Raw genomic sequence first — 14759 nt, 5'->3', positions numbered from 1 at the left:
AAAACAAAAACGTAACCTGAATCCTGTTCTTCTAATCTCCCTCAGGAAGAGACATCAGACAAACTGAAACTAAAGGACATTCTACATAGCGACTGGCCAGTACTCTTTAAACTTGTATCCAGATCGATGGTGAAAGATAAGCAATGACACAGGAACTGTCCCACATTAAAGAGACTGAGGAGACGTCACATCTCAACAGTGTATGACCCTGGCTTGGATTTTAGAACAGAAAAAGAACATCAGAGGGATAATTGGTGAAATGTGATAACGGCTGTAGATTAGTCCACAGTATTACACCCGTGTTAATATGCTGGCTTTGACTCATTGTACTGGAGTTACATACGACGTTAATATTTAGAAAAGCTGGCTGAAGGGTTACGGAAATTCCTTGTACTACTTTGGCAACATTTTTGAGAGGCTGAATTTATTTCAGTTCAGATGACAAGTGTTAAAAATCACGGAGAGCCGGAGCGCCGGCCGGAAGGCAGCGCGGGCGGGCACTCGGGCGGGTTAGGGGCCGCGGGTGGGAGGGGTCGGGCGGCGGCTCCGCACTTCCGAGCAGCGCGCGCGCCGGGCCCGCAGCACAGTCATGCCCCGCGCCGCGCCGCCCGCTCTCCTGCTGCCGTTGCTGGGCCTCGCAGTCGCCGCCGCCGCCGCCGCGGGTAAGCTGGCCTCTTGCCGCGCCCCCTCCTCGGCCTGGGAGCCCGGGCCCGGAGCGACCGCCTTCCCGCCGCCCGGCGGAGACCCTCCACCCACTCCGCGGCCGAGGGCTGCAACTCGACGGGCATGTCGCGCTCCTCTGTACGCCCACCCCGCGCGCCCCCGTGCGCCCTGGCGTCTGGTCACCCCCCGCCTCCTCCGCGTTCGGTGGGTTCCGAAAGAGCGCCGCCGGGGAGGGGGTCGCCGGGGACCCGAGAGCGCCCTTCGTCTCCCGCCGCGTCCACGTCCTCGGCGCAGACCCCACTCGCGAGCAGGGGTCCCAAACGGCGCTAATTGACAGGAGAGCGGAGGGACTTCGAGCCCCAGGACGAACATAGTTTCAGGGCCATTTGGGGCTGAAAGGAGAAGTGGGGAAGTTGGCTGCGGAGATGTCCTCAGCTCGTGAGCGGCGGAGACGGGGGGTGGGAGGAAGCTGGCCCTCTTTTGCTCTCGGCGTTGTTTGACCAATTGGTTGGTGTTCAAGTTGTCGAAACAGGAAAACGGTTCAGCCAAATAACCCTGAATGGAAGTGGGACGAGAACAGGCGAGGCCTGAATTCCACTTAAGTCGTGTGATTTAAAAATCTTTAAGTCCAGTCTGCTGTTGTGCAAGTGACATCTGAAAAATTACTCTTGATTAGTCAGTCATTTCCAAAATGAATCGTGAGGAAAATGGACAATTCTCCTGAATGTTTTGTGTTTTTTTAAACAAGTTTCTCTTGCAAACATGTCAAAAATGATGGGGGAAACTCTGGGGAAAGACTTCCATCCAAAATCACTATTGATTGAACAATTCCAGGAATTAAGGAGCAAAATAAACAAGAACTAAGTGAGTACTTGCGTGGGTTTGAATAAAATGATTATGCAAGAGTTTGGCTCCCCCCACCCCGTGAATTTCACTGCCATTTTATAAATTCCTTCTAGAAGCCTGCTGACAGACGGGAATATATTAAAGGATCTCAGTATTGGAGGCAGCAGTAGAGTAAGCAGCTCAGAAGTTGCTTTTTTTTTTTTTTTTTTTTTTACAAACTCAAAGCTCCTATCCTGACACCTTTTGTCGACCAGCATTTATGACCAGTTATGCCATCTGCTGCCTATGGAGGAGCAGAAACAAGAGTTTCACACTGTTGAGACTGAGCACATCCGTTTTGTCCAAAACAAGGCTGGACTAGAGATTCTGTGAATCCGTCCTTATGCACGCCCTCCGTATGTTTGCCAGTAACATCTAAACGCCCATTTAAGCCACCCTCTGGGTTGCTGCGCCTTCATATGTCAGGCTCAGTAAAACAAATACTTTTCTTGTCAGATTTTTTTAAAAGTCCGTTTCTAGATTGTGTGGTATCTCTCTTTTTAAGAGAAGCTGTTTTGATCAGCAGTGGAAGACAGGCTGTTACCCCTGGGCTCTTGGGCGCCTTAATAGAAATTGACGAGGCCAGATGAGGAATTCAGGCGAGGCTTTATTAGGGACTCGTGCTGCAGCGTGAGGGAGCGAGAACAAGTAACAAGTGCCCTTGCTTGCTCCCTAAGTGGGGACGAGCTGATCCCCTAAGTGGGGTTGAGGGTAGGAGCTGACATGGGTGGCTGGAGAGGTTGCTTAGGTGGGCTGCCCACCCCCTTGGTGTGCTGTGTGCAGGGATCATGCGCAGTACCCTGCCTTTGCTCCTGGCAGCTCAGAAGTGGCAGTTGGGTTTTGATCTTTTTGTATCTTGTTGCTCATAATTTGCCCCAACTGTGCATGTGTGCAGTTATTTTTAGTCTCTTATAGTTTCTTTGCATTCTGTTGCTGGAGGAGACGCTTGTCCAGGTGCAAGCACTGCAGCAAAGGGTCCCAGGTCCCAGCCTGTCTCAAAACTATCTTTGGAAAGTTTTGTTCTTTTTCCTTTTATAAGTCCAGTATGGTTAAATAGACTTTTCAAGAGCTGAAGAAGTGCCTGTCGAATAAATGATTGCTATTAATTAATCAGCTTCTCTCAGGAGGTTTGAAGGATTAATTTGAAGGAGCGTGAGCTTTGGAGTTAGGTACAGACTCTGTGGCCTTGATCGAATTGCGCAAGTCATTGCACTTCAGTAAAATGGAGATAATACCCATAGGGCTGTAGTGAGCATTCAGTGAGAACTCCATGTCTAGCACCTGTTCCAGGCATGGTGAATCTTGGTTTTCCCTTGTTCTCTTCATACGAAGTGAAGGGTAATTATTGCAACTAGAAAATTATGTCACGAGTGCCACTTTATATCTGTTGATGTGTATGGTTACTGAGCACATTCCCATACATGTTGATAACACAGGGCTGAAAAACTATGTGTTTTATCATCATACTTCACAAGTCTATCCAGACAAGATCAGGAATCACATTTGGCTTAGGACTAAGTAAAGAAAGAGCTTTTCAAGGTTCTCATGGAATTTGCTGAATGGCAAGGTCTTAACAGAAAAGCTCCTAGGGTGTTGCATAAAGTATAAATGTAATATTGAAATGGAAATTATTGTTATTGTTCTCTGTTATTTTGTAGTTTATTAGTGTAAATGATCTTGTGTTGTTCTTAGATAGTATCTTGAAAAATCACAATGAACAAAAAATACCTGAGTAAGGTTCCATGGCATCCCTCTTAAAAAGTTCTTCTGTAACGGCACTTTTTGTACATAGTACATGATCAGTATCTGTTTCTTGGGTCAGTGGTTTCCTGTGGGCAGCGTGAATATAAGTGAACACAAGCATGTTAGAGGAAACCCCATTCTGTGGTCACTGAGTCGTTTCTCACTTTGATTTGCCATAACCTACAATACTCTGCCTCCTTCCCTGACACCACCTCTTACGGCCCTTCCTGCTATTCACTCTTTATCCACAATGACCTCTAGGGACTCAGCCACCTCCTGGCTCTTCTGCCCAGACTCCCCTCCCCTTCCCCAGTCCTTGGCATGGCTGCCCACCCCCATATCGTTCAGAGCTCTGTTCATATGCCACCTTCTCTATCACATCCCCGTGTTTTCTCTTCTTCAGAGCACTGAATTCTCTCGGAATGAATCTCGTTTCTTCACTGTCTTCTTGCTTTTCGCTCCCCTTACCAAGGGAGCTCCATAACAGCAGAAACTTTACTATCTTGTGGATTTTTTGTTTTGTTTTGTTTTGAAAAGTGTCTCTGTACTTTATTCTAATTTATAATGAAAGGACAAAAAAATTTAGATGAATGATTTAAAAAGTAGGGGGCGGTAATGGGATTGCAGTTTCCTTCAAATTATTTTTACTTCTGCCCATGAACTCATCTCATAATTGAATTTAAAGCATTAAGTCACCTTAATCTGTTGATGTGACTTTTTCTGGCCCTTGTGAACGGCACAGTGATGTTTCAGGGGAAATTATTTCAGATTGTAAATTTTGAAATGTTAGTAAGTGTTTATTTGCCTTCCAATGAAAAAGTGAAATAGTAATTAGGTATTATTTCAGGACTTCTTTCATTGTTGAGAAGCTTTTAGAAATGTGCTTACGTGTTGAAAATTAGTTTTGCAACAGGGTTGCTGTCCACAATTTTTTATTATACATATCAAGTATTTAAGATTATTTTAGACTTTGAGGACAAATCTTGAGATTGCATCTGTAAGCAAATGGACCAGTGTTGCCCAGTAAGAAAGGTGCAGAGAAACACTGGCACCCTCATTCTATGAATAAAAGTCATGACAGCTTTTCTGAGAAGGGACGTGAAGGGAGAAGATGGGGGTGGACATCTTGGAAGCTAGGTTGGGTAGCGTGCAGAGGGGACTGAGTGTCCGAGTGGCTGAATTTCCTTACAATTCAGGGATATCTTGCAGCCCAGGCCCTCCGGATTATCAGGGGCCTGGAACACCATGTCCTCCTCCATACTTAATAAAGGTAATAACCAGCGCCTCTTTCTTCCTCTTCCTCTGCCCTTGCGGAAGGTAAGTGACTGACTCATGTCTAATAGGAGAGGGGCAAAGGTCTTATTATTGACAAGGAAAAAAAAGTACAATCTTGCCACCTTTGTTAACATTCAGAACAAGTCTGTCCCAAGGATCACTTCCTCTTATGCTGTGCCTGGTTCTTTAAAAAAATTAATTACAAGGGAACAGAGATTTCCATTAGAGCTGACTGGTAATGCAAAACATTCTTGTGGCTCTGCCATTTTAGTCTTTTAGCACATGATAATTTTAAGCGGAGGATCTACTTAGAAACTTTTGGAGTTAAGTACAAGCTTTGAAAATTTTCATCAGGCTCCTAAATTTCTGTACATATTAAATCAATAGAATTATAAAATTATACAATCCATGAAGAGTCATTTAGGTGCGTTATTAATAACAACCTATCTTTCAGCAGCTGTGAAGAAGCAAGAGTAACAGAAAAGCACTTTGGAGAGAGCCTTGTGGGCAGGATTTTTTTTTTTTCTTTTTTGACCCAAGGATGTTTCTTGAAATATATTTTCTAGAAAACATTACAGAACCCGTAATTGAAAACTTATGGCAGTATTTTGGGGAGACAGGTTTTTCATTGTAACAGGATTATAGCAAAGGTACTTAGCATTGAAAAAGACTTAGTTTAGCCTTTCTGCTCAGGAAGTGCGTGAACCTCAGTAAGTTCCCTCACAAGAGGTATCAGCCTCTGTTGGAACACTCTTCTCCCAAAGTAAAAATATATGTCTTGAATAGTGCTTAAAGCTTGTTTCTGGGGCAGACACTCTGACTGGTAGCATGAGAAGAAGTGTTCAGTGCTACATTAACTGGAGTTAATTGCTAATGCGAAAACGAGCCTAGGGAAAAAACAGTTGAAAGTTGTAAGGATATGAAGTTAAGTTTGTTTTCTGCTTTTCTGCCTATAGCTTTTTGTTTTTATTTTTGGGTTTTGGGGCTTTTTCTTGTCTTATCACATATTGCTTATTGAATTATTCTACAAGGGGCTTCGTCAGTTATCATAATCATCACAATCATTCCCATCTCAGAGGCCTGTGTGACCTAGATAAGTACTTGGCTCTTTTCCTTCAGCTCCTTCAGACCTCTTTTTGTATATGTCACCTTTAGAATGACGTCTTCCTTGGACACCTTTCTACAACTTCAACCCCAGCCCCCACCCTACAGTCAGGACCTGGCATCTCTTATCTGTGGTTGCTAGCCTCCAAGATGGCCCCAAAGATTCTTGCCTCCTGGGATTCATACTCTTCACGGAATAGGGCTGACCTGTATCCTGTATAACCAACAGGACACTGTGGAAATAATGGAGAGTGGCTCCCAAGGCTGGATTGTAAAAGACATTGCACTTCTACCTTGTTCTCATTTGAATCACTTGCTCTTAGGGAAGCCACCTGCCATGTCATAAGGACCCTTGAGCAGCCATGTGGAGAAGTCCACATGGTGAGGAACTGAGACCTCCTACCCACAGCCAGCTCCTACTCACTTGGTGGCTGATCCTCCAGCCCCAGTTCACTTTTCAGATAGATGCAACCCTGACTGAAACTTTATGAGAGATGCCAAGCCAAAATCACCCAGCTAAGCAGCTGCTTCTGAATTCCTGATGCAGAGAAATTGTGTGAGATAATAAAGGTTTTTATTGTTTTAAGTTGCTAATTTGTTACATAGCAATAGATTGCTAGTGTACTATCTAAATAAAATACCAGGGCTTCCCTGGTGGCGCAGTGGTTGAGGGTCCGCCTGCTGATGCAGGGGATATGGGTTCGTGCCCCGGTCCGGGAGGATCCCACATGCCACGGGGCGGCTGGGCCCGTGAGCCATGGCCGCTGAGCCTGCGCGTCCGGAGCCTGTGCTCCCCCACGGGAGAGGCCACAGCAGTGAGAGGCCCGCGTACCGGAAAAAAAAAAAAAAATACCATCTAACATATTATTTTACCTATTTATCTTGCCTTCATATATCTGCCTCAACTAGAATATAAGCTCCGGGATGGCAGGATTTTTGTTCCTTTTTGTTCACTGTGGGATCCCTAGCACCTAAAACAATTTTCTCACAACAACTCCCTGAGATAGGTACTGTTATCATCCCCATTTTACAAATAGGGAAATTGGAGCACAGTTAAGTAACATACCCGAGGTCATGTAGTCAGAGCCAGACTTCTCTCCATAGCTTAATGTGCTTAATCAGAACCCTGCACTGTCCCATTTCTCTGCAGGCTATCTGTGTTATGTACAAAACTCTATCATAGTTATTATTGGGGGTACAAGTCAGGTTTAAGATATGATCTCTGTTGTCATGCAGTTAACAGTCCAATTGGGAAAACAGGATAAGTATCAGATAACTACCATAAAGAAGAGCAGGATTTATCAGTGCACATGAATGTGTGTTAGTCATCAAAGGATAACACAGCCCCTTTTCCAAGAATGGCCTCCTACGGTTCTTATGCCATGGTTTGTTCCATGTTATGCTCACCATCCAAGCCATAACTAATCAAAATAAGGATAATTTCCTATATCAAAGGCTGACTACTCTAAGCTACGTAGGGGTACCTAGTGGGTATCTGGTATATAAGAACCCTAGGAGGCCTATTTGCTGGGATAGTATCCTCAGATTTCTTATTACCCCAAGTATCCTTGCAAAACATCTCTATTATTTGGGGTAACCTGAACAAGTCTTTAGTCTTTATAACCAGAAAAGGCCTCTTACATGTTGTATAGTGCAAAGTCCTGTAGAAGTTCAGAGGGATCAGAGGTTATGGGAAGGTGAGGGTTGGACATTTCATGGAGAATTGACCCACGAGTTGCTACTGAAAAAAGAATATACTTCATAGATGGTTTGGAGATCAGAGTTCATTGTAATTATAAAGCCTAAGAGCTACAAGTACACAAAGAAATAATTTATAAATTTCACTTCACTTGGTGTTGATTATATTTTTGTATACTTAATAGACATGCTTTATTCCATTTAAACAGTATTTCAAAAATTATTTTTTTATATTCTTGAGTTATTTATTGTCAGTACAAAATCCTATGTATAGTTTTGACTAGAAATGATACAAGAGGGCATTTCTTAACCCGTGGTTCAAGACTTCCAGTGTTTCACTTTATAAAGGTGTTTCAGGTGTCCTTAAATGTGGTAATGGAGTCTGTTTCCATTTGCATTTTTTTTCAATTCCATAAGGCTAAAGAAAAAGCAACAAAGGGAACCAGAAGAAAATAGGAGAAGAAAAAAAAGTCAAAGTTTGCAATTCAGAGTATGTGCCCTTGTGACTTTCAATTTGAGTTTCATTCTGGAAATGATTGCTTTTCTTTTCTCTATCACGTCTTAATACGTAAAACATCTGGTCGCAGGAGTGTGGGGAGGGAGAGACCTGCTTAGTTCACCCATTCAACAAATATTTGACTCCTTACTAGGTGCCTGTCACTGTGCTTTTTATGGTGTTCCCTCTGCCTGGGATTTCTTTTTATTTTTCCTTTTCCACATGGTAAAGTCATTTGTCCTGCAAATTGCAGCTCAAATAGTGTCTCCTTCTTGAAATAGTTCCTTACTCTACAAGTTATTACTTTTTCATCTATAGTCTTATAGCATTTAACCTCTCACACCTTTGTTATTTATATGTGTCTGACTCTCCTATCAGACTGAGCACTTCAAGTGTAGGACCCATTCCCCTTAAATCCTTTTATCCTTACTCCTTAGCACTGACCGTTGTATCTGACATGTGGGAGTTGCTCAGCAAACGATTGTTAGATGGATGATGGTAGCACTTATCGATAACTTGCTTAAAAGTGTGAAAGAGGGAATTCTGCTTCTGGCTATAGTGGAGTGGGATACTAACACTCCCACTAAGAACAACTGGAAAATCTAAATAAAATTCCATAATAATGTTTTTTGCAGGCATCAGAGAGCTGCTAAGGCAACTCGTTGATGCGAGCCCAATATTCTGTGCACTACTTTTCCTTTTAGGAGAGTTGCCCAAATTTTAAGCAGCTAAAAGCAGAGCAGAGTTTTTGGCATTCTCATGGTGTTAAGGAGACAAAAATTTGAGTTTTTACTTGCCAGAGGGGAGGGACTTTAGCTAATATCCAGGCTTTCAGTTGGAATCCATGGATATTGGGCCTCACAAAGGCTGTAACATCCCCCTCAGGTGGACTCCACCCTTGATTGTATTAAGATAATCTTCAATACTCCAGATGCCTACCAGAATCCTTTCTAGGGGAGAATGACATCCTCTAGAGCCTCTGCAATTTTTTTTAATTTTAAATATTAAATACCAGATACTGTGCAATTTTTCCTGCACAGTATCTGGTATTTGATATTAAAAAAAACAAAAACAAAAACAAAAACTACCAGGCATAATAAGAAACAGGCCAAAGCGGGGAAAATAAAAACAGACCAACAGGTGACCCAGAAATTAGAGTTTTCAAAAATGAACTTTAAAATAATCGTAATAGAGACTGCCCTGGTGGCGCAGTGGTTAAGACTACACGCACCCAATGCAGGCGGCCCGGGTTCAATCCCTGGTCAGGGAACTAGATCCCACATGCATGCTGCAACTAAGGAGCCAGCGAGCTGCAACTAAGGAGCCCATGAGCCACAACTAAGGAGCCCATGTGCCGCAACTAAGGAGCCCGCCTGTGCAACCAAATAAATAATAAAATAAAAAATAAAGAAATAAAAAATAAAATAATCGTAATAAGTTTGAGAATGTTTATAAGATTGAGAATTTCACCAGAGACTCAGAATCTATAAAAATACAAACAAGCTGAAATTCTATAACTGAAAAATAGCTGACATTATGAGCTCAGTAGATGGGTTTAATAGCAGATTTGTTAAAACTGAAGAGTAGATTAGTAAACCAGAAAGAACAAGATTATGATATGGAGAGCCAAAAGTATTAAAAATAGAAAAGAGCAAAATGAACATATTGGACATGGTGAGAAATCTAACATATATGTATTTTGAGTCCCAGAAAGGGAGGAGAAAGAAAATGGAGGAGAATCATTATTTGAAGTGATGATGGCCAAGAACTTTCCAAAAGTGAACAGTGAAAATAAACCCACAGATTCAATAATTGCATTACATTATTACCAGGATTAAAAAAAAATACTAGGCATACCACTGTCAAACTACTTAAAACCAAAGACGACAAAGAAAATCTTGAAAGCAGCCATCAAAGAGTAACAATCAGACTAATACCTGATTTCTCAATAGGCATGATGGAAGCCAAAACAGTAAAATTATATACATCTTCAATGAAAGATAAGCTGCCATTCCAGAATTTTGTATTTGCAAAAATATTCTTCAAACAGGAAGGCAGTATAAAGACATTTACAGAAAATCAAGAATTGAGGGAATTTGTAGTAGACCTACCATTAAAGGGGTTTATTCAGGCAAACAGAAAATTATTACAATTAGTAATACAGAAATGTAAGAAGGAATGAAAAGCAACAGAGGAGGTAAATATGTGTTTAAAACTAAATGAACATTGACCATGCAAAATAGTAATACAACCATAACACAAAGGAAGAGAAGTTAAATTACTGTAAGATCCTAGTGCTGTCTAGGAAATGGTAAAAGTACTAATTTATTTTAGTTACTAATAAATCAAGGTTGCATGCTGTAATTTTCAGGGTACCCACTATAGAAATAAAATTACAGAATGTGTAATTAATAAGCTAAAAGAAAAATGGAATATAAAATTGTTTAATAATCCAAAAAGAAGACAACAAAGGGGAAAAAAAAGAACATAAAACACATAGGAAAAATAGAAAATGAATAGTAGGATGGTAGATATAAACTCAAATACATCAATAACTATGTTAAATATTAATGGAAATACTCAAAAGACAAAGATTATCAAACTGGGTGTTTTTTTTTTTTAAACCTACTTGTTTAAAAGGATTATAACCACTTTGGAAAAGTGTTTGGCAGTATTTGCCAGAGCTGGACACGTGTACACTCTATGGCCCAGCAATCTACTTCTAGAAATATACCCACAAGAAAGCATGCATATGTGCACCAAAACATGTGCAGAGGATATTTATAGCATCATATATTGTCATGGCCACAAAGTAGAAACTACCCAAACATTCATCAACAGAATGAATAAATTCATACAATACTATATAGCAATGAGAAAGAACCTACAGCTACATGCTACAACATAAATAAATCTCATAAAAGTAATGTTTATCAAAAGAAGCCAGACACAAAAGAGTACATACTGTGTGTGTTCATTACTATAGAGTTCAAAAACTGACAGAACTAATCTGTGGTGTTAGAAGTTAGGTGTGATTACCTTTGGAAGTGAGTGGACCAAACGGGTTTGGTTAATGATCTGTTTCTTCATCTCACCGATGATTACATGGGTATGTTCATTCTATGCAGATTCACCAAGATGGGTATGTATGATTTGCACATTGTATATTGTATTTCAATAAAAAGTTTAATTTTTAAAAAGTATAGTCTCTTGGTATCTTCAGGGGACTGGTACCAGGACCCTCTGTGGATATCAAAATCCGAGGATGCTCAAGTACCTTATATAAAGTGGCGTAGTACAGTCGGTCCTCTGTACCCGAGGGTTCCACATCCACAGATACCGAGGGCCAACTGTACCAGTAACGGTGTTAGAATTGGCAGCAAGGTCAATCCAGTTCTATTCCAGGGTATAAGAAACAGCATGCTTCTAGAAGGAAAAGATGAATACACTGCAAAGGGAGTGTTTGAGGATGCTGAAGGGATGATAAATTAAGCCATTTAAGGATGTAGAGGAGATAGGATTCATTCATTCATTTAGCAAAATATTTTGGTCCCTATTATAGTCCAAGGAGCTATCTGAGGTGTTGGGGATTCAAAAATAAGGCTCAGCCCCTATTTTCAGAGAGGTCACTCTCTCTAGAGAAGGGTGCCGAGGATGGTAGAGTTAATAAAAGCTACGATATTTTGAGCACCTTCCTTGTACTAGGCACCGTGCTGTGCAGTTTTGTTGCCTCTTAATGTTCACAACGACAATCCAATGAGGTTGTTATCCCTTTTTTTGCCTGAGGAAACACAGGAAATAAGTGTCCAAGGTCTCACCACCAAGATAAAAATACAGGTCTGTCTGACTTCAAAGTTGTGTTCCTTCTGCTACTTTACATGGCCATTGGATGGTGATTTCGAAGAGGAAGAACTATGTGATGAAATTACAAGCGGAAGTTAAAATACATTACAGTGGTGGTGTCTTAGAGAAAGTGGAGTAGATAGATGGCCTGAATCTCAAAGGATGAGCAGTGAGTAATGTTTGATGGTCTGGAAGTGGAAACGGAGGAATAAAAGTCTTTTCTTCTGAGTAAGGGCCAGACTTTCAAAGAAGGCAGCAGAGGCGTACGGAGAAACCGAGATGGCTGAATACTGCTTCTCAGGAAGAGGATCTAAGGGTCTGCTCCACATACAGACTTTCAACCAAGCACCTTGTTTTCAGGCCCTTCCTGAGCCTTCTTCCTACAAAATGCCTTTCCAATTCCTGAACTTTTCTAGACTTCTTTGCTTTTTTAAAATTTAATTTACTTTTACTTTATTATTTTTTGTATTTTTATTGGAGTATAGTTGATTTACAATGTTGTTAGTTTGTTAGTTATGTTAGTTTCAGGTGTACAGCAAAGAGAATCAGTTATACATATATCCACTCTTTTTTTGATTCTTTTCCCACATGGGCCATTACAGAGCATTGAGTAGAGCTCCCTGTGCTATACAGCAGGTCCTTATTAGTTATCTGTTTTATACATAGTCGTGTGTGTGTATATGTCAATCCCAATCTCCCAATTTATCCCTCCTCCCCATTACCCCCCGGTAACCATAAGTTTATTTTCTACATCTGTAACTCTATTTGTTGTGTAGATAAGTTCATTTGTACCCTTTTTTTAGATTCCACGTATAAGTGATACATGATATTTTAGACTTCCTTGTTTTTTAAACATTGGAATCATACTGCAGATATATTTCTATAGTGAGATTTTTAAAAATTAATGGTTTATTGTGAGCATTTTCGCAAAGCAAAGTGCTTGTTGTTAAAACATCCCTATCCAACTTTAATCCACCATAATGGGAAAGTTCTAGATTCCTACCGGAGTTCAAACCAAGGTAGTCACACGTGTAAGACAAGAATTTATAAACAGCAGGAAGGAAAAAAAAAAAAAAAACCTATATACAAAATAAATTGTATCTTGGGATGCCTACCCTCAGGCTAGTACATCTTGGATGATTTAATCACTAAATGTAGCAGTATGAGGCCAGAGAAAAACTCATGACTCACAAATTGAGATAATTTTAAGTAGCCCATTGTATTAATTAGGTTATTATTTCAGCTGCTATAACAATGACCTGAATTAACAATGGCTTAACAAGATGGAAGTTTATTTTCTCTCTCTTTACAACCTGAGTGTGATATGTTGGCTTCACTTAGGATCCTTTTATCTTGTTACTGTTATTCCTAGGCTGTTTCCGTTGTTTACACGATTGATTGAAGATAGCTAGCTACATTTTAGCCAGAGGGAAAGAGGAAATGTGGTCCAGGGAGCACACTCTTTCCTTTTAAAGGCATATTTTTGCACATTTCACTTCTGCTCACACTTCATTATCCAGAAGCCACCGGCAGACTGGGAGATAGTGTAGCTTGGTGGCCTGTAGTCTGTGCTGTATAAGAAGCTGAGGTCAAGTACTGGAGACAATGAATGGGCTCTGCCATATTCGGAGCTTAGTGAAATGGAGGTTGTTGAATTTAGACTAACGTAGCTGATTGTTCAATTCTGATCTTTGTAGTAAGCCATTCTTCTACTTGTTTATATTAAAATTGTAATTCAGGGAGTTCCCTGGCGCTAGGTCTAGTGGTTAGGATTTGGTGATTTCACTGCTGTGGTCTGGGTTCAATCCCTGGTCGAGGAACTGAGATCCCGCAAAAATAAAAACAGGTAAAAAGTGATTTTCCCTATACAGACCTAAGAGAATATGGAAGGTTAATGCCTTAATGTTCCTTTATTCACTGGAATTCAATAAAATCTTCACATCCTTTCTCCATTCTGGCCAGTGAAATCAAGGTCTTTACAGGCCTACTTTTGCTTCTAATGCTAACCAGTGAAATTCCAGAGCCAAGGCTGAAAAATACACATCTTTATAATGAATAACACCAAAAGACAGAGATGAAGGAGATGACCCTCTACAGCAATAGAGGAAGAAGTATGGTTCTGTTTTATAAAACTGGTTCAAAGAATCTGCTTTGATGAAGTGTAAAATTAAAACATTCATAAAAACATCAATCTTGTTTTCTTGTGCAATAGGAAAACTTGTCTGAATATTCATAATCTAGCAACTTCTTTTCTTCTCTGTTCTTGAAAGTATATTTTGAACAAAAAGATCTTGTAAGACTCTTAAGACTTTTGAAATTGAATTGTTACTATATACTGCAAAGATAACCTTCAAAGAAAACTTGTAATTCTGATTGGTTGTCTTCCTTGATAGTTTATTGCCTTGGTTATTAGCATATGTAATATGCTATAATTTACATGTCTGAACTACTAAACACCTAGAGCCTTGTAACTTTGCTCTGTCAAACCAGAAGGGAATCAGTGGCGCATTTTCCTTTTCCCACATGTACAATGGTGAAAAAGAAATTCCTATCACACTAGTCAATTTCTTATTTTAACAAAGACCAAGAGCCTTATGGCTAAATTAACAAGGGAAATTGCCATTTTTTTTTCTGTGAAAACTTAATATCTAATATCTTTATCTTTAGGAATTCATGGAATTAAAGTTATTTAATAGCGCATCTCTTTCTCCACATAGACTGTCCTTCATCCACCTGGGTTCAGTTCCAAGACAGTTGTTACATTTTTCTTCAAGAAGCCATCAAAGTAGAAAGCATAGAGGATGTCAGAAATCAGTGTACTGACCATGGTAAGGAGCTTTTTCTATTTTGTTTTTTCACAGATCAGTAAAGAGTGTTCACTAATTTCTTTAAAAAATAGTTTTGTTGTATCTCACTTTCACCTTGGTCCTTGTAATAACTGGACAGCTTTTATTCTATAATACACAAGACACAAACAGTGGAATTGGGGTATACCCTTGAGCTGGAAGACAGTTGTTGGACCACACTGCCCAAAGCAGAGTGACAAAACCTT

General features: G+C 40.4%; 1 protein-coding gene across 4 annotated transcripts in view; it reads left to right on the top strand.

The window, feature by feature from the left end:
- Positions 1-14759, top strand: part of LOC307057309 (CD302 antigen) — a gene marked incomplete at both ends in the record, with an annotated part of 126404 nt that overhangs the window by 98800 nt on the left and 12845 nt on the right. For 2 of the 4 annotated variants that reach the window (XM_079710472.1, XM_079710470.1), the window contains 2 exons: positions 590-662; positions 14425-14535. In XM_079710472.1, coding sequence (XP_079566598.1) covers positions 590-662; positions 14425-14535 — 184 coding nt within the window. Of the gene's footprint in view, positions 1-589; positions 663-14424; positions 14536-14759 lie in introns of those variants that run through there. The other 2 variants (XM_079710468.1, XM_079710471.1) reach the window with 2 other exon arrangements.

The sequence above is a fragment of the Hyperoodon ampullatus genome, assembly GCF_949752795.1.
Source record: "Hyperoodon ampullatus genome assembly, chromosome: 8".
Taxonomy (NCBI): Eukaryota; Metazoa; Chordata; class Mammalia; order Artiodactyla; family Ziphiidae; genus Hyperoodon; species Hyperoodon ampullatus.
The sequence above is the reverse complement of the archived record's forward strand: the minus strand, read 5'-3'. Positions and strand labels throughout refer to the sequence as shown.